At 43.8% G+C, this 25,532-nt stretch overlaps 1 protein-coding gene across 13 annotated transcripts in view; it reads left to right on the top strand.

The window, feature by feature from the left end:
* The window catches only part of CATSPERD (catsper channel auxiliary subunit delta), a 128,200-nt gene continuing 102,668 nt past the window's right edge, over positions 1-25,532 (top strand). For 10 of the 13 annotated variants that reach the window (XM_075611638.1, XM_075611642.1, XM_075611633.1 and 7 more), the window contains exons 1-6: positions 1-144; positions 11,968-12,025; positions 17,571-17,647; positions 18,336-18,408; positions 18,503-18,617; positions 21,601-21,668. In XM_075611638.1, coding sequence (XP_075467753.1) covers positions 62-144; positions 11,968-12,025; positions 17,571-17,647; positions 18,336-18,408; positions 18,503-18,617; positions 21,601-21,668 — 474 coding nt within the window. In that variant the 5' untranslated portion in view covers positions 1-61. The remainder of the gene's footprint in view (positions 145-11,967; positions 12,026-17,570; positions 17,648-18,335; positions 18,409-18,502; positions 18,618-21,600; positions 21,669-25,532) is intronic. The other 3 variants (XM_075611632.1, XM_075611640.1, XM_075611637.1) reach the window with 3 other exon arrangements.

Below are 25,532 nucleotides of genomic sequence, written 5' to 3'. Positions count from 1 at the left end.
TTCGCGACGCCTGATTGGTCGCCTTCCTGACAATCCGCTTCCTCGCTGGGGCTGAGGTAAAATGTTCGGCGGGGGGACACCGCTCTGTGTGTCTATCATTATGGCCGTGGTTGTCCCTTCTTTGGGCCGCTTTCACGTTTGCAGGTAAGGTATCGTCGAAATAGATTAATTACAACAATCTATTCAATATACAAGTCATACAGTTGACCAATAAACCCACAACAATGCCTGGTCACTCACAAAGTCAATTCCACTTATTAGACAGCAGCATCACTCGTTGAAAGGCACTCTCCCCCATTAAAAGGGACTGTCCCTCATTACAAGGCTGTGTCACGAATTACAAGTCAGTCTTATCATTGGGAGGCATTCTCAATTCTAAAAAGGCAGTCTCACTAATTAGAAAGCAGTCTCATTAGAAGACAGTCTCACTCATTGGATGACACGGCCACTCATTGACAGCCTGTCTTACCCATTGACAGGCTGTCTCACCCATTGACAGGCTGTCTCACCCATTGACAGTCTGTCTCACCCATTGACAGTCTGTCTCACCCATTGACAGTCTATCTCACCCATTGACAGGCACTCATTTATTGGAATATTTAAACCTAAGCTCTACTACCCATTTTATTATTTTAATCGGGGGTCCCTGGATCTGGTCCGCGATAGTCGGATAAGGTTGAGGGACCCCCCTGGTCTCCCTGATATGAGCGCTTCTATGGCATGGAAAATAATACTTTTTTGGGGGACACAATATGGTTGCCGGGGTCACCCAATAGAAAGACACAATGTTATGAGTAGGAGACCCTGGTGACCATATTGCTTTTTCTCTTTAATTAGTGGCAGATTAACCTATTGATGTCTTGGGAGAATGAAGTCCCCAGAGTTTGGACCACTGAGTATTGGCTCTTGGTGCTCATCTATCAAAATAGTTAAAATAAAGGGTGCTAATTTTTTCGGGAAAGTGCTGCTTTTAGGGGCCTATTCACAAAGCGGTGATAAAATCAGTGCATTGTCGGACGACTTAGCATTGATTTATCGCGCACTAAAACATGAGGGCAAAAATGGTATTCACTAAGAATTAATACCATTTTTTTAAAGACGATAAACAAAAAAGCACTATCGGCTGACGAGTTTTTTTTATCAGTGCTATCGCGCTCTTACAGGCGATCCTGCCGTCAAAATATTGAATTTGATAATAGTGTGCGGTAGCAGGGGGTCTGCTGAGCTGAACCACATTGATTTCAGCCTTGGGGATCCCCTGCTTCCCGAGTTAGAAGTGGTATGGGGTGCCGGTATCTCCTCCAGTATTTAAATCCCCCAGTCATATGACACGGCGATACCGGCACACCATACCAGAGCCTGTAACTCGGGAAGCAGGGGGTCCCTAAGGCAGAAATCAAAGTGGTTCAGATCACGAGACCCCATACTCCCATATACTGTACTAGTATTAAAAATGACATTAAAGTAGCTTCATTACCTTAGCGGCTAGCAGCTAAGGCAATGACGGAGTTAATGCACAATATCAGGTTTATTGGGGGCAGAGGCGGTGAATGAAGGGGGTACTTGTCCCAGGGTGGGTGGTTAGGCCTACCGGGAAGGTTGTGGGAGGAGTTAACCCTGACACACACTGACGCGCACACACACACGCACACACATACTGACGCGCACACACACACTGACTGATGCGCACACACAAATTGACTGACGCGCACACACACACACTGACGTGCACACACACACACACAGACCAACGCGCACACACACTGCCTTACGCGCCCACACACACACTGCATGAAGCTGTAAAGGGTGGGGGGGAGCTGTAAAGGGTGGGGGGGAACAAATTGATGTGAACGGGGGACAAACAGAGGGGGAGATGGGAAGAGAGAGAGAGAGGAGGGGGGACAGAGAGAGGGGGGGAGAGAGAGGGAGGGGTGAGAGGGGAGGGGAGAGAGAGGGGGGAGAGAGAGAGAGAGAGAGGGGGGGAGGGAAGGGAGAGAGAGGGGGGAAGTGAGAGATAGAGAGGGGGGAGGGGAGAGAGAGGGGAGCGGGAACATTACATCCCGGCCAACGCCGGGTATATCAGCTAGTTTCTTTTAAATGTATTGTGGTTGTTTGCTTTTAATTATTTCTTGTATTTCTTTTGTGTTTTGATTTTTATTAATGGGATTGTTTTTGTGTTTTCTAGTTTTAATTTCTGTTATTTTTTTTGGTGTTTTCTTTTTAATTGTGGTTTATTTGGTGATTGTTTTAATTTGATATTGTTGGTGGTTGTTTATTTTTTAGGTTGAACATTGACTATGATAGTGGTAAATCATGACCATATTATATGGGCAATATGTACCACTGTACCAATCAATTGGTTTATTGGCAATTGTAATGTGTTTTTTTTCTTCTATGTAATGTGTTTTATTTTGGGTCTGTTTTTTTTTTTTGATTCCCCATTTATTGCTATAGTGGCAAATCATGCCCATATTATATTAGCATGCTTTAACACTGTGCCAATCAATGGGTAGCGGGGGGTGGTGTCCCCGGGGTGGGCGGTTACTAACTGCTAAGGGAATTAAGGGTTTAGGGGCATGAGATTGTATTTTCTTATTGTACTGTTGCTGCCCATGGAGGACAAGGACGGTGATGAGGATGAGGACAGCCTTCATCATGGCAGGGGTAAGTACAAGTTTTATTTACTTTATGCTGGCTGATGTTTTATTTTTAAATGGGCAAATGCACTATTATCCATATCTGCATAATAGTAATTTTGCCCATTCCTTTACTGTATGTATTGGGAGGGGATGGTGTATTTATTTGAATGTATTGCACATTTTCTGGAACCGGGGACCACCCGGAGGTCCCTGTACACCCGGAGAGCCCCGTTGGCCTTTGGTATAAATCCTGTGCGGAAAAAAAAAAATGCTTTTATGCATCTCTCAATCGGTGCTAAAATATTGAGAGATTTTATAGGACATTAAACAAAGTTTTGTGAATATCTTTACTGGCAAAAAAAAATGCTTTTGGCTTTTTTTGGCCTGTCGGATGACTTTTTTTTGCCTCTGGCTGTTAATGGCCGTTAAAAAGCCATTATAGCGCGATACTGCACTGTTATCACTGCTTTGTGAATAGCAGATCAGGCAGTTTCACGCTTTAAGAGCATTTATTTCCCATTTAACCACTTATCACTGTTGTAAATTGGCCCTTTGTCGTAGTGAGAAATAAACTGTTTATTCTTACTTCACTTTACTAGGCAGCACAGAGCTGCTGGTTTCAATGAATTTATGTTGTGTGTTACATGTTCTCAGATAAGGTTTTTTGAGGTCTACTAATGTCACTATGTGAGAGAAGTTTAGCAGCCGTTATAATTTAGGGTCTGGGCTCATATTTTAGGAATACAACACACCATTACAAAGAAAAGTTAGCATGGAAAACTAGAGAGGTGAAAACAGACATCCTACTGTACAATTAAGACATCTTTAACAATTAACATGCAGGGGAAACTGCACCTCTAACCCTTTGAGTGCCCCCCGAAATCTAGCTACTACGTTATGGGGTCTGGTGCTCTATGGGCACAATGGTGCAGTAGCTATGTAAAACAAATTGCTTTTTTTGCTATGACGTGATCTACACTGATGAGGAACGGAAAGGAGGTGACTCCAACCCTCCCATTCCATCATCCGCGACAGAGTGATCACGTGATCACGTGATTACGCGTGCTGGAGGGGCCATGCCACTTTTTTTACTTACTTTCAGTAATCTCTTAATGCCTGTAACAGGGACATATCTCTGTTTGAATAAAGCAGCCGCAGAGCTCTGAGAATCCAGCAGAGAGATAGTTAATTGCAGCCACTCAATTAATTAGTCTCCACCTGGACTAATGAGAGCTCTGTAAAAAGCCTCATGGGAGACACAGGAGAGAGATTCCTTAGCTCACATTTGGGCTGACAGAAGGAGAGCAGAGAAGCCTGCACACAGACACTGTCTTGAGAACAAAGGCTGTGCTGAGATCAAGACACCCACACACCCAGATACCTATATTTCCTGGACACAGAGGACCTAGGAACCTGCCAGAAACTGACATGGTGGGCCACCTGTTTAAGGTACCTCCTGAGACTTTGGGCTGATAGGCTGGTAATGGGAATATCCCTCTAGTCCTGCAGATAGGGTCTGGGAAGTAAGTTAGCCCTTGCAAAGGGATAGGGGTTTGTTATTTTGTTGTTTTTTTGTATGTTTTGCCTGGATAAAGGAACAGGCTCAATAAAGCCAAGATATAATTTCACTTTAAGGTAAGTAGACAGTGAGTATTGTGCACACAGAGAAAGATGATATAATTCAGATAGATCCCAGCTTGGTTATATTCTTGTGTGATGATACCACATTGATTCTCTGCAAAAATAATTAGAACATCACAACTCTAAATATACAGATACATACAATAAACAATAAACTGATCGTACACAAATAGGTATAAATCTCACATTTCCCTGCAGCCAAGATAGTCTTTCTCACCCCAAGAGATAGAAGAGTCATTTGGAATAATCTTTAGGTGAGGAAAATTTATTGAGCAGGCAAGTAGCGAACAATCCTTTTTAGATGGTTTTCTGGTTATTTCTTCCTCCAAAAAGATATTGATATTCAGCTCAATTAAAAAAATTATGTGAAGATAGAGTGAAAAATTGCCACCATAGCGTAATCGATTTTAATAAAAATGAAAACGTAACAGAAATGCACATCGCACTCATGTTCAGAAATGTAAAAATGCATTGAGGGTACATCTTGACCCAACACAACGGAGATGTAGAAAGCAGGATATGGCCTCACCACCGTGGCATCCAGATACACGTCTCGTCCTCTGCGTCTGGTATAGCTGCTTCCGCGTCACGTGATGATCCTCCCATCTTACGATGTTTGGTGTCAGCGTAATGTGTGCTTCTCCGTTGGGAAAACTTGTATCCTTTCCCTCCAACTGCACTGTGCCTCTCGATTCCGCTTTTGGTCCTCTGGCGGTTGTCAGACCTCGCTTACAGGCCGTCCTGCCACAGGGAGGCATAATCCTCCAAGACAAATGTGATTATTTAAAAGAGGCTTTCAGACTTTTAAGTCAATAATTCCTATTACAAACTTACCTGTAACCCTACCCATGAGTATCAAATACTTTATAAGAATCATTTGCAGGAGGCTTTACATTCCAATATTATTTCTAAGATTGAATATAAATTCCTTTTGTATGGATCATCCTCGAGTGTCGATTCTATACCATCTACCCTACGTTCATAAAGGTCAAATAGATCCTACAGGTCGACCTATTATCTCCGGGGTGCGACCCTGAGGAAGCTCACATCTGTTGAGTGAAATACATATGGTGGTCACTTACCTGCATCCGCTGTCTGCCGTAGTTCCCTGCATTCCAGACGCAGCCGTCGAGGATCTTTGCCTGCATCTCTGCTGCCGAGCGAGTCACCAACCCGGAAGCGCAGCAAAGTAACAGGAGCAGAAGCCGGCTTATGCTCAAGTGCTTGATTGGGACACCGCGACTGCAAGACCCTGACTGAAAAGTTTGCGCAACCCTGCCCTAAGATATTAGGTATAATCAATTGGAGTTTTCTTTCTTTTTGGTTGCTGGCATAGTTCATCAGTATACTTATGTTCATACATCTATAGGCTATTTATTTTCTTATCCATTTTTATTTACATTTTTATTCTATTTTATTATACATACTGTATCTCACTCATTTTTTTATTTTAACACATACATTGTTAGTTTGAGTTTTATACATATACATTCTAATTGCAGGTGCCATTTTTTCATATTTTAGTTTGGTCACAATTGGATTCAATTTATCACCTTTCATATTTAGGTAGTCTTATACCATCAATCTCTCTCATTGTTGCACATATATATCTATATGTATATATTCTATTATGTTACACCCTTATGGGTGTGTGTGTGTGTGTGTATGTATATATATATATATATATATATATATATAACAGAAAAAAGTGAACCAGCGCCAAAAATGGAGTAGTGAATAAAAAGTGTATAGAATAATGAACCCAGTGGACAAATACAAATAAAAAATGCATTAATTAAAGGAAAAATGCAGCTCTAGTGGGGATATACCCAATCCATTAAAACATACATATAAAAGAAAAGAGCGCAAAATATGGGAGGCTTACAATTTCCTGATCGGTACAATTGTGGTCTACTAGGATTAGGAAGCTCAGCTGATGGATTTCCTGTGATCATCACTCACGTCTACAAATGGGTGAGATCAAACTGAGTTCTTTCAAATAATATTATACACATACTGGATTAAGTTAATTAGCTCCACATTGCCTCTGGATTTCTACTGGTGACTTTATGCTACATGTATCACCTGCTTTTCTCAACTGGGATACAGTTATTTCCTCATTCATTGTGTGTCTGTTATCTACTATTATCCTCCTCTATTGAGTCACAGCCTATGATACAGTAGGTCCTTAGCTTTTTATCATCGTTGTTTCATATATATATGTATTTGTTTTAATATTATTTAATTCGTTTATCAACATGGGGCATTTATTGTCCTTTTTATTAAAATTGTTTATATATTTTTATATTATTGTTTTTTTGCTTTCTTTTCTTTTGTGTGTATATATATACAGGTAAACCCCGTTATAACGCGGTCGCGAAAAAAAAATGGCCGGCGCATCATCACCCTCTCCCCCCCAGCAGCACCCTTCACCCCGCGGGGCAGGAGATGGGAGCGGAGATGTCCCTCCGGTCCCCACTTCCCCCTGTCACCGTGTGACAGCCCGCGGGGCAGGAGATGGGACCGGGGATGTCCCTCAGGTCCCCGCTTCCCCCTGTCACCGCGTGACAGCCCGCGGGGAAGGAGATGGGAGCGGGGATGTCCCTCCGGTCCCCGCTTACCACTGTCACCGCGTGACAGCCCGCGGGACAGGAGATGGCAGCGAAGGGGTTAAGTAAATGTAGCCTGCACCCCCTTCCCTACTTTAGGTGTGTGCAGTACAGAGAAGATTTCCCATTTCCATTCTGCCACCGGAGACCAATGAAATGGCACAGAAACAAAACTCTACAGTATACAGTAATTCTCTAGGCCCAGTGAGCGTTTCCCTCAGGTCCCCGCTTACCTTCTCCCCACCGCTGTCCCCGCTGCCTGCGCGGGAGGAGGGGGGGGGAGCAGGTGGTGGTGCTGGTCGCGGCCTTTCCTCTGTTCCGACCTCCCCTCCCCCCCCCCCCGTCTGTGTAGAGTGAGAGAGTGTGTGTATGTACAGTATACAGTATATGGGAGAGAAACTGTGTGTGTGTATGTGTGTGTGTGTGTGTGTGTGTATATGTGTGTGGCTATATATGGGTGTGGGTGTGTGTGTGTGTATATGGGGGTGTGTGTGTGTGCATATGGGTGTGTGTGTATATGGATGTGTGTGTGTGTGAGTGAGAGTGTGCTGTGAGCAGTGTGCAGTGAGCAGTGTGTGCTGTGTGTGTGTAGGTGTGTCTAAGTGTGTCTAAGTGTGTGTAGGTGTGTGTAAGTGTGTGCAGTGAGAGTGTGTGCTGTGTGTGCAGTGAGAGAGTGAGCAGAGTGTGCAGTGAGAGTGTGTGCTGTGAGCTCAGTGTGCAGTGTGCATTGTGTGCTGTGAACCGTGTGTGCAGCGAACAGTGCGTGCAGCAAACAGTGTGTGCAGTAAACAGTGTGTGCAGTGAGTGTGTGCAGTGTGTGCAGTGAGCAGTGTGTGCAGTGTGCAGTGTGTGCAGTGAGCTCAGTGTGCAGTGTGCATTGTGTGCAGTGTGCATTGTGTGCAGTGAACAGTGCGTGCAGCGAACAGTGTGTGCAGTGAACAGTGTGTGCAGTGTGCAGTGTGTGCAGTGTGCAGTGTGTGCAGTGAGAGTGTGTGCAGTGTGCAGTGTGCAGTGTGAGCAGTGAGCAGTGTGTGTGCAGTGTGTGCAGTGAGAGTGTGTGCAGTGTGTGCAGTGTGCAAAAAAAAAGGGAGCCACGGGAAAACCGCGTTATAACGGGGTTTACCTGTATATATGTCTATATACTAGCTTTTGTACCCGGCTTCACACGGGGAGCTGCCGGCACATCTCCCCGCGCTACTGCCGCATCTCCCCTCGCTGCCGGCACATATCCTCGCCCACTCCTCCCCCCCGCTGTTGGCACATCTCCCCGCGCTGCTGCCACATCTCCCCTCACTGCCGGCACATCTCCCACCCACCCCCCAGCACATCTCCGCGCTCCTGCCGCATCTGATATATATATATATATATATATATATATATATATATATATAGAAAAAAGGAAAGAGAAAAAAACAGACGCACACCTAGTGCATTACCATAATAAAAATTGTATTAAAGGAACATAAAATCTTTCAAATGCCCACTCACAAAAGTACAGCAATCAATAGCATGTATGAGATAGGCTCTCATGTGCCAACAGCTCGATCATCAGCGTCCGGCTCAGGTCAATGGCGTCGTCACGTGACCCTCCTTCGTGCAGCCGAAACCGGAAACGGAATACCTCGCATCCCCTGAAGAAGTCATCATCGATGACGAAACGCGTAGGGCGTGGTTAGATTGCGGCCGCCATTTGCCCACGAACATTGTTGCTACTTGCGGACAGAATTTGGCTCTCGTGTGTGTCATCACGGCCGTAAAACAACTATACAGAGGACTTTCAAGGCATTGTTCCCCGGAGGGACCTCTCTCGTTGAACACTGAATGCGAGGTATTCCGTTTCCGGTTTCGGCTGCACGAAGGAGGGTCACGTGACGACGCCATTGACCTGAGCCGGACGCTGATGATCGAGCTGTTGGCACATGAGAGCCTATCTCATACATGCTATTGATTGCTGTACTTTTGTGAGTGGGCATTTGAAAGATTTTATGTTCATTTAATACAATTTTTATTATGGTAATGCACTAGGTGTGCGCCTGTTTTTTTCTCTTTCCTTTTTTCTAGATATGAATAGGGACTGGTGATCCCTTTGAAACGGGCTGCAGGAACCTGGAGTTACTACCATTGGAACAGGACTTTGTGTATTGGAGGTCTTTTATTTATTATTTTTTATTTTATTTTTATTTTTATATTTTTTGGTACTTTTTTCATTTTTTCACATAGTATTAATTATTTTTAGGTGTTTTAATAAACGTATATTATATAGTTATTATTTTTTTTTTTTTAAATATTTTTCCTTTATTGGTGTCATACATCGCAGGGGTACATAATACCGACACTGGCTCACAGGCCAACTTGTAAATACGGCGCAGTGCATGTACATGGCATAGAAGAGGTAAATGACACACAAAGTTATTATTATTTTAATTTTAAATTGTTTAGCGATTGTATCAATATTGTATTATTTTATTGTCTATATCATAGTTTATTAGCTAATATCTAGCCGCCCAACTAAACGCATTCATGACTAGCAATTGGTTCTTCTATAATTTACTTTAGTCAGGATTATATAGAGGCGCTACTTCATTTTTTGCTTGTTTTGTTATATACACACACACACACACACACACACACACACACACACACACACACACACACACACACACACACACACACACACACACACACACACACACACACACACACACATTAAAAAAAAAGAAAAATTACAACACCTTACTGCACAGAGATGATACCATGTATAACCTGATAGTGTGCTAGGTTTGTGAGTATGGAAAATTAAACCACTTATTGGCTATATAATGGTAAAAATAGATAAGCACAGACAAACACTATTATAACAATTAACAATATTTGCTAAATAGTATGGACCAACCATGCAATAATGAATAGGAGAGTGAACAGGTGACAAACAACAAATAACAAAGACAAAAAACAAATAAACAACAAAAACAAAAACACCTTACAATACAAAAAAAGGAAGGGATAGGGAAGGGGGTAGGGAGGGGCGGAAAGGGATAGGGAATGAACAAAGGGAATGATAAAAAAAAAAAAAGTATGAAGTATGCCAAGAAAAAGTTAAAATGTATATTCATAAAAACACTGGAGCTTTCCACAGGAACAACTACCTCCTTCACGAATTTATTAAACAACAAAGGAAAGTGCATGCTCCATAGCGCAAATCAATAAAATAAAGGTATGATCTTTCCTAAAATATATCTTTGGACAAAGACAACAACATTACTAAATATCCAGTAATCCATGATGAGGAGCATATATATATGCTCCTCATCATGGATTACTGGATATTTACTAATTTTGTTGTCTTTGTCCAAAGATATATTTTAGGGAAGATCATTTTTAATTTCTGGTTTTTAAAGTTATCCACCTCTCCACAGACATGACACTTTTATACAATCTCATATCTATTACTTCTCTTATGGTATTTTCTCTGAATGTTCCACATATATAACATCATCTGTGCGAGCAGTTCAAAATATGGTTAAGGGAGGACAATCATTATTTTCTCACTTTTCATATATTTATATATTGATTTTCTACCATTCTTGTATTTTCATTATTACTCCGATTTCCCTATCTTGAATTTCTAAGTTGGATGTATAAATACAGCCTAATTTGATTAGTTCATGTTAATCATGTTGTTAGATTTGAGTAATGCTTGCCCTATTTACATTTAATATGTATGGGAGAGTATAAGATTTTGGTATTTCCTCTCTTCATACCTATTTCTGTAATTTATGCCAGTATTGTCTGCATGTTATTGATGTTGTCCCAATGCACTTTAATTAATCCATTTAATGTATGGTTATGTTACAAGTCCTTGTTTTTAATGTTGAGTTTTCCAAAACCACTGCACTATGACTTTAAATGAATTGGATACAGTAGGGTTTAAAGGGAAAGAGGGAGCAACCAGTCTATACCCCTGAAGAAGAGAAAAGTGAAATGCGCAGGGTGTTTTACTACGCATGAGTAGAGATGCTACTTGCCAACAGTTACACTGACGCCAAACATCGCGAGACGGGAGGATCATTACGTGACGTGGAAGCAGCTATATCAGACATTGATTTTCTAAAGTGTGAGAATCATTTGCTGAACTCCCTTTATATCATTAGATTTCTGCCTACTCTGAATTGGTATTCAGTGCTCTCCGCATTACCACTGCCTCTGAGATTAAAGGATTAATATATTCTCGCACACTTTAGAGCAGTGTTTTTCAACCAGGGTTCCCAGGAACCCTTGCGTTCCCAGGGTGTCCCCAAAGGGTTCCTTGTTTTTTTCAGATCATTTAATATTGTACCAAATACAGAAAAATACAAATTTTTATTTTATGTAACAATAAAAGTTAAGTATAATTTAGGTCCCAACGAGTGCTCCAAAATGAATGCTTTCTGATTACGGATCTATGTCTTTCTCATATCCTCCAGCAACAACCTCTCTGCTGTAAGATTAATCAGAGGAGATTGAGTACCTATTACGTTGTCATATAACTCTAAATATCTGATTATTAGTGGTGGTGTATCTACTGAGCGGCTCTATAGTAAATAGTATTTAGAAATGTGTAATTGAATTCTGGAGTTCTCCCTCCCTGGGAGGTTAAAATCGATGATGCCATTTGAAGACAACAGGAGTCATGGTTCGCATGGTAACGGCAGATGCTAGTGAAATAATAAACAGGTGAAAAATTAAAATGTTCTTGCTTTAGTGCCTAATAGGCTATTTTCTACATTAATCTTTTGAGTGCCGCCACCTCCAGCACTAGCGGTCACGTGATCACCCACCCCTTCACTGATGTAAGGGGAGGAGTCAACCGTCTTCCGTCTACCATCGTTGCAGATTGCAATGTAATCTCCCCTAAGAAAACAAGCATTTTTAAAAATTCTGTTACCACGTCACGGGGGCACCCAGGGTGCCAGAATCCATGACGTAGTAGCTACGTCTTGGGGGAACTCAAAGGGTTAAATACCACTAAGCCACCTGAATATTTCTTCAATCCAGCAGTGTTTTCAAATATCCCCAACAAATGTTTTTTTCATTAACAGTCAATATTGGCTAGCCTCCTCTATAATACCAGAAGACACAGCTACGCCAGGCCCGTCTGTAAGTTATAAGTCATACGTGGTTACAATTTTATAGTTTGTAATAAATACGTAATTCTTTGAAATGTTTTTTTTTTTTTTTAATTTTCTCTTTTTTTAAGTGCGTCCCAGCCATAAAAAAAGTAATTACTTGGAATCGTAAACTATTAATAAGAGGAAAAGAATGTTACAGGAATTATACATTTACAGACGTTGCGGGTGCTAAGTATGTGAAGCCTAACCAGATGTTAAGCCGACCCTTTTATTTCGCTGTTATGGGGTGAGAGAATGGAGATCCTTAAATCTGAATTTTAACCGCAAATGTGTTTGTAATAGCTGGATGAGGTGTTAGCCTGGGAAATCCCTTGCAAATTGGGAGCCTGCATATCCACAAGACTAATGAAATGTAGTAATGCAGAAATCATGGCAAAGACTGAATATATTGTATTCATGAGATTTGTGCCCAAACTTGAGTTTCATGCTACAAGGAGCTGTGATATTTATTGGGTATTTCTGGGTTTCCAGTTACATAGATATATTGGTGTTGACAGCTGGTAAGAACCATTTGGCCCACCTAGTCCCTCCATTGTTCCCAATAATTAGTCACTAAGTGATCTTGCACTTTCATTTCATATTTCCTAACTGTTGTTTTTTTCTCCCAGAAGTTGAATCCGTTTATTTGAATCGGATTGTAGCTTAATCGAAAGTTGTGATACCTTTTAATGCACCACCAAGATAATTCTTGACTTCTTTATGTATCTCAGCTGCGATCGCTTGCAATACCCAGGCTCGCTTGCTGCTGTCTGCTCAGGGCTGTCTAAGGCTGCGGTCCCAGTCACCGCCACAGCGCACGACTCGGCATGCGCTGTGCTATCAAGCCCCGCCCCCCAGTCCGGCCGGTCCCAGTCCCTACCTTGTCGCGCACCTTTCCCCAGCGGTGCGCGACAGGTTTTCATGGAGGCAGGAGAATTTGACCTCAACATCTGCGACGGGGGCATGGCCAATAAGGGCAAACCAGCCGCGGGACGTCATGGCCACGCCCCCGCAAATCCACAGCCACGCCCCCTCCCGTCGCAAACCTTCCCTCTCCCCCCGGACCGCAGATTGCGGTGTAGCGCTGTGCACACGCCGCCCCCCCACCCCCGGGCGCGGGTAGCAGGGCTGAGGCGCGCTGACACTGTGGCTCACCTGCTGAAATCTGCGCGATTTCATGCCCATGCAGGCGAGCCAGCGGGCGCGATCGTGAGGCGGGGGGAGACTGAGGGAGGCGGGGCAGTGACGTCGCTGGGCCAATCGCCCGCGAAGCACCAACGTCACGGCGCCGTGACGTTGACGCTGCTCCGCGCTGATTAGATGTTTTCAGCCGACAGCGATCTGAAAAACAGTTTGGCTGTCGGCTGAAAAATCCAGCGCCTCAGCACGCCTGCGGACGCTCGCGTGAGCCCCCTCTAAAGACATCCTCATGGAGGATGCAGGGGCTCAGCGCGGAGCGTCCGCACGGCTCAGCGCGGCCTGTCCTTCTATGGACTCAGCCTTAGGCTAAGGCCTCGGACATGTTCAAAAAGACCGTGCTGAGGCGCGCTGAGGGGAAACATCCCTATCAGCGCGGCTTTAGACGGCGCTTCTGCACGCTTCCGCAGGCGTGCGGAGGCATGTGGAACTTCAGCCGACAATTTAAGTTTTCCCGTTGAGGGAAGCACAGGGCCGGTCACGTGACTGCCAGAAGCCAATGGCAGTCCGTGACGTCGCCGCCGTGACGTGGCGCGTTAGCTCCGCCTCCTGGCCTGCCTCCCGAAAGCCTCCCACCCGGCACACAAGCGCGCTCGCTGACGCTCATGCAGTGACAAGAAAAGTCTCTTGCTTGAGCAGGAGAGCATGATCGTCAGCGCTGCCCAGCGCCGCTCCCTGCACCATGTCCCAGGCCTTAGTCCCTGCTAGCACTGAGCGTGCTCATGCTTGCAGAGCACTCCAAGCATGAGCGCCGGGTGTCCTGTTGGGCGCGGGGGAGGTGGGGGGCATTGCAGGGAGTTGAGCGCGCAGGTAAGTATAGATTTTTTGTTTACCTAAGTGCCGATCGCGGCTGAGCGTGTGTGCATGCGCACGAGCACCGCGTGAGTGGGGACTTACATATATCTATATTTGTAAGTCTCCGCAAGCGCCGCCCGCTCAGCCCGATCAGCGCTTGCGTGAACTTAGCCTAAGGCTTGTTTTATAGTTGGGGCGCTCGCGCATGCTAATGCTCGTGCACGTGAATCACACTTTTTGAGTGTACAGGTCTGTGCTGTGCTGTGAGCGACAGGTTGCCGTGGCTATGACGTCACACCCGGTTTAACACACAACCACAACAAGCTCAACCTGCATCCATTACACACAGTATTATATATATGAGAGAGAGATATGATAGAGATAGGTGAGTGTGTAAATAAATATATATAAACGTATTTAATTATATTAATAAATAGATACACACCCGTTTTAAGTTATGGTGAGTGAAAAAGGCAACAAAAAACCTCCACCATATTGCATATCTATAAAAATGAAAACATTGTTTGTTTGCTGAAAACGTTGTATGTTTGCTGTGCTTATGGGCAATCTGATTGGTCCGTTGGTCTGTCACTCACCCTCTGGCCAATCTGATTGGTCCGTGGCCCGGCCCTGCCCCCGCACGCCTCATTGGCCTGTGTGTTTCTATGACCTCACATACCCAACTGCCACACTCTCAAGAAAATAACCTCAGTGCAGATTCATCCCCTGCGGATTACTCATGACCTGAGGTAACGTGTGCTGGCACGAGCCATCCCGCCCCCCCAACACCACCTCACCGCCGGGTCCCCCCCCCATCACCCGCAGCTTACCTGCCCGCCGGCTCATCCCCCCAAAACCCCCCCTCACCCGCAGCTCACCTCCCTGCCGGCTCCCACCCATCACTCCCCCTCACCTGCAGCTCTCACCACCTGCGGGCCCCGTTCTCTCTCCACTCAGCGGGAGCGCCGGGGAGGGGAGTTGGAAGTAGCGCACGCCGCTTCTCCTCACCACCCGCGGGCACCGTTCTCTCTGCCATCAGCGGGGACGCCGGGAGCGCCGGGGAGGGATGGTGGAAGGAGTGTACCCCACTTCTCCTCACCACCTGCGGGCCCCGTTCTCTCTCCCCTCAGCAGGAGCCCCGGGGAAGGGGGGTGGAAAGAGCGCACACCGCTTCTCACCACCCGCGGGCACCGTTCTCTCTCCCCTCAGCAGGAGCGTCGGGGAGGGGGGGGGTGGAAGGAGCGCACGCCGCTTCTCACCACCTGCGGGCCCCGTTCTCTCTCCCCTCCCCTCAGCGGGGGCGCCGGGGAGCGGGGGTGGAAGGAGCGCACGACACTTCGCACCACCGGGCTCCGTTCTCTCCCCTCAGTGGAGACCGCCGGGGAATGGTGGAGAGGGGGGAAGGGTGGAGAGGGGGTGGGGAACACGCGCAGGGGATCACGTCGTGCGTTGTTTACATGCCACCTCTATGGTGCCCGTGGTGACATCACGAGGACAGCGCAGGCGCTGGAGTGTTCAGGCTGCAGCCCCAGGACGCGATGGAACTGAATCAGTCAACAAGATTGGTGCAGAACCGGGGAGCCGGAGGGACAGAGGCCACGGCATAGGCTAGCTTAGTTAAGGGCCACAATAAAGGACGCCTCACAGAAAGCCAGGGTGCTTCAGGTATCCAGGGGCCACAGGGCAGGGCACACAGGCATCCAGGGGGTATCAGAAATCCAGGGGCCACAGGCCAGCAGGTATCCAGGGGCCACAGGCCAGGGTGCATCAGGTATCCAGGGGGTATCAGATCCAGGGGCCACAGAGCAGGGTGCATCAGGTATCCAGTCCGCAGAGGGGGGGAAGGGAGTCAGGAGTGGGGGGGCAAGCCCATACATACATACATACTGACACACTGACTGACACCCCCACACACACACTCTAAACGGGGGGAGGGCAGAGCTGTGAAGAGGGAGAGAGTGGAAGGGAGTGGAGAGAGAGTGGGAGCGAGAACATTACATCCCGGGCAACGCCGAGTCTATCAGCTAGTAGCAAATAAAAAAAAATCACTTGTAAGCACATTCACATGTCTTAGGCAGGTCTGGAACCCTGCCTATCACCATTATCCCCAACATACAGTGCTTCCACTGCAGCAATGGATTCTGGGAAATGACATGCAAATGAGCACATAATGTGTCACCCTTTGTTTGAAAAACCATTGTTACATGGAGCTCATATAAGCTAATGCTCGCTATTAACACAGCTTTAAAAGCACAGCATGGGAATCAGATGCAAAGCCAGAGAAACCATTCACAGCCATGTTTCAACCTTAATGGGTATCATCAGTGTGAAGTTGGTTTTACTGCTGGCTTTGCATTTTCAAGACTGTTGGGTTTACCATCACGTTTTAAGTTATGGTGGGTGAAAAAGGCAACAAGAAACCTCCACCATATTGCATATAGCAAATAAAAAAATCATTTGTGAGCAAATTCACGTCTTTGGCAGGTCTGCAACCCTGCCTTTCACCTTTATCCCCTGCATACAGTGCTTCCACTGCAGCAAGCTATATGCAATATGGTGGAGGTTTCTCGTTGCCTTTTTTACCCACCATAACTTAAACCCTACTGTCTTGACAATGCATAGTCCCAATCCAGTCATAACTCTTTGACAAAGTCCTAGTGGTTGGACGAGACACGTCAGAGTTACTCTGTGGCAAATCTGTTAATTTTGTATGCACTAATAAATCAACCTTTTTACTAATTGCGTTGGAGATCTTTTGATCATACCCCTACGGTGAGCTGTGCCCGCTATTGCAGCATTACTTTTTCCTTAAGGTTGGAGGAAAGGAGATTTCACCAGCAACAAAGTAAAATGTTTTCAGAGTAAGGGCAGTTAAAATGTGGAATTCGTTACCCATGGAGACTGATGGCAGATACAATGGATATCTTCAAAAAAGGTTGGGTATATTTTTAGAAAGGAAAGGTATAGAGGGATATAAGTAATAAGTAAACATGGGATGGATGTTTATCAAGGGAGTAATCAGATTGCCATTATCTGGAGATACAAAGAAACTGAATGAGCACTGCTACCATAATAAATGCAACACATACATAATTAACCTATATTATATAGGTGGTTCTCCCTGGAGTCAATAACTACACTAAACAAGAGATAAAAAGTTGTAGGTCCCAGAGAGCAGGGTCTACTAGGGCTCCAAAAATGGGGCACATAGTTACACACATTGTGTGCCCCATTTTTTGAGTCCTAGTAGGCCGTGCTCTATGGGACCTACAACTTTTTCTCTTGTTTACAGTGCCCATTATCTGGAGTCAGGAAGAAATTATTTTTTTCCCTTATGAGATATCTTTGGATGATATTTCATTGGGGTTTTTTGTTTGCCTTCCTCTGTATCAATATACTGTAAGTACAAATATAGGATGAGTATGTGTTGTCTAAATTTAGCATAGGTTGAACTTGATAGTATGTCTTTTTTTTAACCTCATCTACTATGTAACTACTAGAACCTTGCATGTTAATAGAACTTATGGATGTTGTTTGAACAGGTGCCTCTGCAACATTTCTACGATGAGCCTAGTATACTTTTACATGACTGCAACAGTCGTCTATCTCTGTATATGGGGTAAGATAAACTGGCATTAACGCATTAAGCATGTGTTTACCTGGCTTTTAATGGTTTTGCAGCTGCTGAAGACCAAAGGTAAAGAATCAAAGTGGTTTATTAAAAAAATTGCATTAAAAGCGGCATTTTATACCAAATTGAAAATCATTTTTTTTATTAATTCCCTAATGAAGGCCAAATGTTTACTTAAGCATGATCACTAATGTTAAAAGAGGCTTATTGCATTAAGCGGTTTTTGTGTTCTAAGTGGACTTATGCCAAATATTTTGTTGGTGCACATATACTGAGTATGCCTTAAACACTGTCCTTGCATCAACTCTCCGAATGCCATCTGGATGGCCACTAGACGTCATAACAGTCTGTACACTATATTAATATTGGTGTTTTTGTAGGGAAAAAGTGGCAGAATCCTGAGCAAATACAACTTAATTTATAATCTTAACTGCAATAAATTAGTGTTAAAAAATGTAATAAATTATGTAGAAAATGCATTTATCCCTCTCTCCCAGTTTGTAAACCTGCCCTAGTCCCAATGATTTCATAATCACTATATAACGTTTCTTGTTGATCCCTAGAAATAAAGGTGTGGGAAACTCATTTCCCCTGAGTGCCTTCACAAAAACAGTCCTGGTTATTAGTTACACTCAAAGAGAACTACTTTAGCATTGCACAATATTTCTTTTCCCAGAAAGAAGTTGCTACTCACCCAAGAAGATTTTGAGAGAAGCATTATTCCTCTCTCTATACCAGCCTCGTTCGAAGTGAGATAATTACTCTTTAATTACGCCCTCATTTTAGATTATCATTCTCCAGTCAATATTTCTACAAATCACGTGTTTTATTTCATTACTCCAGGCTTCTCCTGCAATTGTTACGTCAGCTGTTTTTGACCACAGTCATATCGTCATGGTAGTGAATGAAAAAGTTTACATTTATCATATGGAGACCAAATCCTGGAGAAAAGCAAAAGGTAATGTAGGCTGTTAACCACTTCGTTGCCAGTGGCCAGCAACACATTATTTGAAAAAGTAATTGCTTGTATACCTCACTAAACTCTTTTTATATTCTCTTATTTGTCTTTATTTGATGAGTACAAAAGAATGAAACAGCAGTTTCTGAAGCAGATCCACTAATTCTGCATTTTCCCTGTCATGGATTTAGCGGTAGAAGCGTAATTCTTGTAATAACGTAATAAAGTGGATAGGTAGCTAAAAGTAGCACTCAGTGTGTTCATTTGCATGTCTCATGTCTATTTGGGTAAAAGAATCCTGTAATTATATTATGAAATTCTTCGGAACCCTAACCTCTCTAATAGCGCGCCTGAGATCAGATGCATTGTAAGGAACCCCAACCCTCTCTAATTGCACATGTGAGATCAGATGCATTTAAGGAACCCCAACCCTCTCTAATAGTGTGTCTGAGATCAGATGCCTCATAAGGAACCCCAGCCCTTTCTAATAGTGCGTCTGAGATCCGATGCATTGTAAGGAAACCCAACCCTCTAATTGCACATGTGAGATCAGATACATTGTAAGGAACCCTAACCCTCTCTAATTGCAAGTCTGAGATCAGATGCATTGTAAAGAACCCCAACCCTCTCTAATAGTGCATCTGAGATCAGATGCATTGTAAGGAACTCCAACCCTCTCTAATAGCGTGTCTGAGATCAGATTTGTTGTAAATTCTTCTGTATTTTCTAGGGCTCCATGTTAAAATAGATAAGAAGCAATGACACTAGGTGCTCATTTGCATGTAATTTCCCAGAATCATTGGCTGCAGTGGAAGCACTGTATGCTAAGGCCGTGATTATACAAAAAATCACGCACGACAGCACGTGGCGCAACGCCGCACGCATGAAAAAAAAAAACAATAGGAGCGCACATACCTGTTGCGTCGTGGAACTGCAGGATGGCCGTCTCCTGGAGCGATTTCAGAATTTGTTTTGTGGTGGTGACGGCCGCGTCACGTGAGCGGTTCCAGCCAATGATGGAGAACCGCTCACAGCCACGCCTCCTTACCTCCTCTCCTGAAGCCCCGGTATAACCAAGATACCGCTCGGCGGCAGCGCAGGGTGACATCACAGGATAGCGCTGCAGCTCTTGGTATAATCGAGGCCTAAGAGATAGTCGATAGTGAAAAGCAGTGTTGCAGATATGGCTGAGACATGTGAATGTGCTCACAAGTGATATTTACATTTTTTGTATTTGGTACAATTTTCAAATGACCTGAAATTTTTTAGGGATGCCCTTGGAACCCAAGGGTTCCTAAGAACCCAGGTTGAAAAGTCCTGCTCTACACAGAATCCGTGTCTAAAATGTATCCTTTATAAGATGTGACATTTTAGGGAATTAATCAGGTTTAGAGAAGTAAAAAACAGGCAAACACAAGCTTTGGTATTTTTTTTACATTTTATTTTTTTTAAATTATTAATAAATAGAAGTATCGGTTTGTACTGTAATTTGTAGATTTATGACAGCATGAGTTTAGTAAATCTGACCCTTATTGTGCAGGTTGTAAAGAGAAATGTAAGAACATTAAAAAAAACGTGTTCAATGTTTAAAAAAAAAAAATTACATTAATTTTTAACTATATTAATAATGTCAACCAGAAATCTCCCCTTCTCGTCGTCATTTTTTAAAAAGATGTGAATTAGGGAGGTGCTCTTAAACGGAACCTGCCATTTTCAGCTTTGGAGAGCCCCAGCTTCCGAGATACTTAGTGCAGTTACTGATATTAAATCTCCGTCCAGGGAAAATTAAATGGCTGCCATATCTCACAGACCAATAGGAAGCTTGAAAGTCACGTGACTTCTTTTGAATGGCCATTTAAAGAGGCATTGTGGGTAAAAAAGAAAATATTTTTTAATAACTTATCAGGGTAGTTAGCTTCTTTAGAAAGATTCAAACACCCATAAAGTAACAGTTTCATTTATTTCTATCTTGTGAAAAATAAATATGGATCATATTTTGTTGGGAACATTGTAATCAGCTACTTATATCTGACTAATGATGGCACCATAATTAATTTATAAACAAAAGAATAAAGGTAAACTATATAGATTATATATGTATATATGGAATATATATTGTATTTTAGTAATCTGATCTTTTGCCAAATATTGTAAAACCATATCTTTACCATGGAAATCTTAGAAGTTTAAACACTATTTTAAAATACTATTTCTTTTTACTTGCTTGCTACTGTGCCCAGTTTACTTTTGTCCTATTTTAGACCAACCCCTTTAAAAATCAGGCAGTAACGTCAGTAACTGCACCGGTAAATATCTCGGGAATCGGGCCGTCTCCAGGGCTGAAAATTGCACAGTCCAGTTATGAAGGACCTCCCGGTTCCTGTTAAAAAGGAGGTAAAAATGGCAGCATTGCTTCTTTAATAGTATTTCATGTTTTTAGAGCACACAGCACTTTCAAACCTGTGTATTTGATTAGTATTTAACATACCTTTTTTTCCCTAGCAAGAAACACTTGATTTATGCAATACACAGGTTTTTATTTGTGACGGTACTGTGTGCCAGCATCTTTTTCTCTTACCTTCTCCTCCTGCTCTTTATCTCCGGCAACTTCTCCTTGTGACCACACGGCATCATATGACGCAGCGACGTCACATGGCTATGCGTTGCCATGACAATGTGTTGCTATGATAACGTGACATAGCGACGGAGATGAAGAGCAGAAGGTAAGAGGCTGGATACCAACACCTATTTATTTTTTACAAAAAAGCACTGACTATGCAGGTCTAAAAATCAACCATTTCTATTTCAAATAATATCGATATATATCCTAATTGATTTTTTGTGAATAACCGACTATTCAGATAAAATTAAATAATGGAGTATGAAATACTGCAGGTGACAATAGTTGTATAATACATTGAGTTTTACAATGGAGTTTTCCTTTTTTATTTAAATTGAATTCTGCTATGTGATTATTCACTAGGGATTCCTTCTACAGCTACAGATGTCTCCAACTATCAATGTTGTTTCAGTGATGATCCGATTTGTCAGGTATTGTATTGTATGTAAAGCGGTTCAACAGAACGTTGTAGGTCTTTCTATGAAGCAGACAAAATACTAAATACATGTCCATAAAATAAAGACAAATTATCAAAATGTTGCTAGAAAATAGAAAATTACAATGATTGAGTGTGCGCAAACTAAATGTGAAAAAAATAAAAAGTGAAAATACCAACATAAAATAAAATTCCCTTAGATGTGCTGTAAAAATTAAGACACTTGGGTAAAAAATACAAAGATCAAAAAACGAAAATGAGTCCCCAGTGGAAAAAAAGGCAAAGTGTTAGAAGATAATATAAGTCAGTGATTGTAACCACCTCAGGGGGGTCCAAGTTTGTTGGGCTCAGCATACTGTAACGCTCGCTCTACCCATAAACAAGGCAAGACCCCAGCACTGAGGTGGAACAGTACAAAACTACGCACCCACAGCAGCGGAAGCGTGCCTGGATGGCGGATTGTCTAGCGTTGCCGGGTCTGGGTTGGAGATGAGAGGGTTAATCGATATACTCGCCGGGTCTTGGGGTTGGAGATGGTAGAATCGTAGAAGTCCGTTTAGCCGTGGTCTTGGAGTGTAGATAGGAGAATGGTCCAATTCCGTGTAGCCGTGATCAAGAGTTGGAGAAGTCGCCGTAGTCGAGGGTAAGCCGAGGTCAATATCCAGAGGGGGTTCCTTTACAAGCTGGGTTGGTACACAAGAGGTTAAACTGCAAGACAAGACAGGATCAAGGCAAGGCACAACTGTGGAAAGCAACAAGGCTACAAGAGGTTATGCTGAGCACTGACTGAGAGCAGGAACAGGAACTAAGTAGTAACGAAACCAAAAGGAGCGGGGGCGGAGTGGAGGTGCGGCCCCAGCGGAGGCTGGGATAGATCACAGGAGACAAGGGGCAATTTAGTGCTTGACACGCAGCTGGGGATCGTTGCGAGGTGTCACACGTGCACACCGCGCGCGAGGTAGGTGCGGTGCGTCAGAGGAGGCGGAGCCAAGCTCTGTGACAGAGGCAGAAGAGGAGCGGGTGCGCGCACACTCTGTTATTGGAGTGGGGGTGCGCGCACGGGCGGAGAGGGGAGCGGAGGCAGCGTCAGCTGCGGTACTATTGCCAGGTAAGGAGGGAACACGCCGCAAGAGACGTGTTCCCCGATTCCTTACAGTGATATAGGCTCATGAAAAAACAGATGGTCTGACTCAGATAGGAGTAATAAAGTTGCATATTCAAACGAGAAAAAAATGTATATATATTTATATAATGCCTATATTTGCACAGGGAGGCAGAATATTTAGTGAATCAGCAAATGTCCTGGATCAAATATGCCTTAAAAAATAACCTATGCATTTTGTCGCATAGCGACTTCTTCAGGGTTACTTCTGGTTTTCGGCCAGTTGCTCACATAGGCTGTGATTGGGAACCAGATCACTTTATGTCTGAAGTTCCCGTTGCCCGCTTCTTCCACCACCACGCCACTCAATCTGCGTGCTGTGGGGCAGAGGACGTTTGTGGAGCCGATTCTAAGCTCCCCTACTCCCGAACGCTTCACCTACAGTATATCAACGTGAGGTGTGATGCAGACACTACCATTGTTACTTCTTCCGATTGCCGAAGTGGATTCGGATAAGCTGACATTTAATTTATCTTTTGTAAAGGCACTTGCATATATTGACTGTATTTTTACTAATTGAATCATCACTGTGTTTTCTATTTTGTTATTGCATTTTTGCATCTATTGCTGTGTTCTCTCATTTTTGTTACAGTACATGTTTCATTTTACTCTTTTGTTACCATACAGTCTACTGTTTTATCAGACTGTTTGATACTTTACCTTTGATACATGAAATCAGGATCACGCTATGAGAGTTTGCACTTCTTTTTCTTTGTTTTTGCAGACTGTCTATAGATTTTATATTATAAACAGCTCTAAATCTACTTTATGGGAGGTTTGAGTAATGTGTCGGTCAGTATGAATGTGACGATAGCTTATCACAGGTTGTAATTTACATAAAATACTGGGTTTGAACTGAACGAGGCTTAGATATAATAAAGTATATTTATTCCTTTGGATAGGTGAACACACGAAATAATACAGTAACAGACAAGAAGTACACTTACTTTGGGGATGGGGGATGAGAAGTATGTAGCATAGCAATTCTCTCACAATCAGGTAACAATTCAGATGATATCAGAAGACAAAGGATAAAGGGTGGACAACAGTTTATAAACCTTTTGTACCCTATCCTTAACATTAAGTACAGATTATTGGTCTTCAATTAGCTCTAGCCACTCATTAACGTGGGAACACATTTTGATACATGCCCCCCTGCTAGCTGGTACATGCGCAGTAGAACTCTGGGGTCTCATTTCTGTAGCCCCTCATCTGCATCAGGAATGCCAGCTAGTCTACCAGATTGGATTCCTGGCAGGATATTCTTTGTTGTGAGGTGTGAAATGGAACACTTGAAGACTGCTCTGGTTTGAATAATCTCCGCCCTCATGTAAACAGTAGAGGTGACAAAATCCTTTGAACCATACTTAAGTCCTAGACATTGGGTCGCCTTTCTGGCCATATGCTACCCTGGTATGCAAAGGAATTTCCTCTGGGCTTTATCCATATCTTGGAACACAGCATTAAAGATAAAACACAAATATATTAAAATATCCGGTTCCGTTGGGTCCAGCAAGTCCAAACTTCCCAGTTCTCAATGCCGGAACTGGGACACCCTGTGGTCCAATTTGCGACTTGCTACGACCTTCGGAACCGGAGTTACACAAATACACTTAAAACCGTTTCTCATTTTAATACAAAAATCTCCACTGTAAATGAAATCACGGTTTTTCACTAAATCCCCATTGAAAACAACGGGCTCCGCCGCCATAGACTTTCAATGGCAAACCGCCGCCGTTGGCGGCTATGGGAATCCGCCGCCATAGACTTTCAACGGGGCGACTCCGCCGTTGAAGTCAATGGGGGTTTTCCGCCATAGCCGGTCAATGGAGATTGGCCGCCATTGGAGTCTGGGAAAAGTCCCGAACTTTCAAGGGGGTCCATACTCCGTCGGGTTGGTCCAAGAGGGTCAAGGATGGTTCTGCAGTGATGCCGGAGCAGTGACTACAGATACCCCAAACCCTGATCCTCTGGACCCTCCGGAACCGGAGCTATGGATTCCCAAATTTCAGCTTTTGACACTTTGCCGTTTTCCTGAGCCGTTTCTGCCGCCGCCAGTGGAACCTATTGCGCGACCCGCTCTTCTCGGTTCGACCCTTATCGGGGGTCCAGGATACGGGGACCCGGTTGTGGTCGAGTGGGGGGAGGTCTAGGAACTAGGGGCAGAAAGAATTTTATTTCTAGGTGCTCTAGAACTGTTTATTCCCACGCCACTTGTCGTTGAACTTGACTGCTAAGTGATCAAAGCTCTCCTATTGAAAATGTATCCGCTTTGCGGTTTAGCAGTTTGGACGGCAGCCAACTCGTTCCTGGAAAGCTCTTTCGAGGATTCTCTATTGAAGTCAATGGGCCCATTGACTTACAATGGGAAACCGCCGCTCCTCCTCTCGGACGCCATCTGCTGGTCTTCACGGGAAACAGGACCCAGACAGCAAGATTCGCCATTGAAACACATGGAGCTCCAATGGCGGCTTATGGGACCCTGCAAAATGGTGCCTGAAAAGGCGGGAAAATTACACAAAGGGCTATAATCACTAAACAACTATTAACCCTTGTGCTCCCGGATGGATCCTAGTGTGTGTTTGATGCAGACACTGATTAAACCAGATATTACAATAAAACGGGAACAGGGGAATACACATTTACATGTCATAACAAGGGTTAAATCACATTTCTGGACCTCAGCCCAGTTAACCC

Source organism: Ascaphus truei, chromosome 8 (genome assembly GCF_040206685.1).
Source record: "Ascaphus truei isolate aAscTru1 chromosome 8, aAscTru1.hap1, whole genome shotgun sequence".
Taxonomy (NCBI): Eukaryota; Metazoa; Chordata; class Amphibia; order Anura; family Ascaphidae; genus Ascaphus; species Ascaphus truei.
The sequence above is the reverse complement of the archived record's forward strand: the minus strand, read 5'-3'. Positions and strand labels throughout refer to the sequence as shown.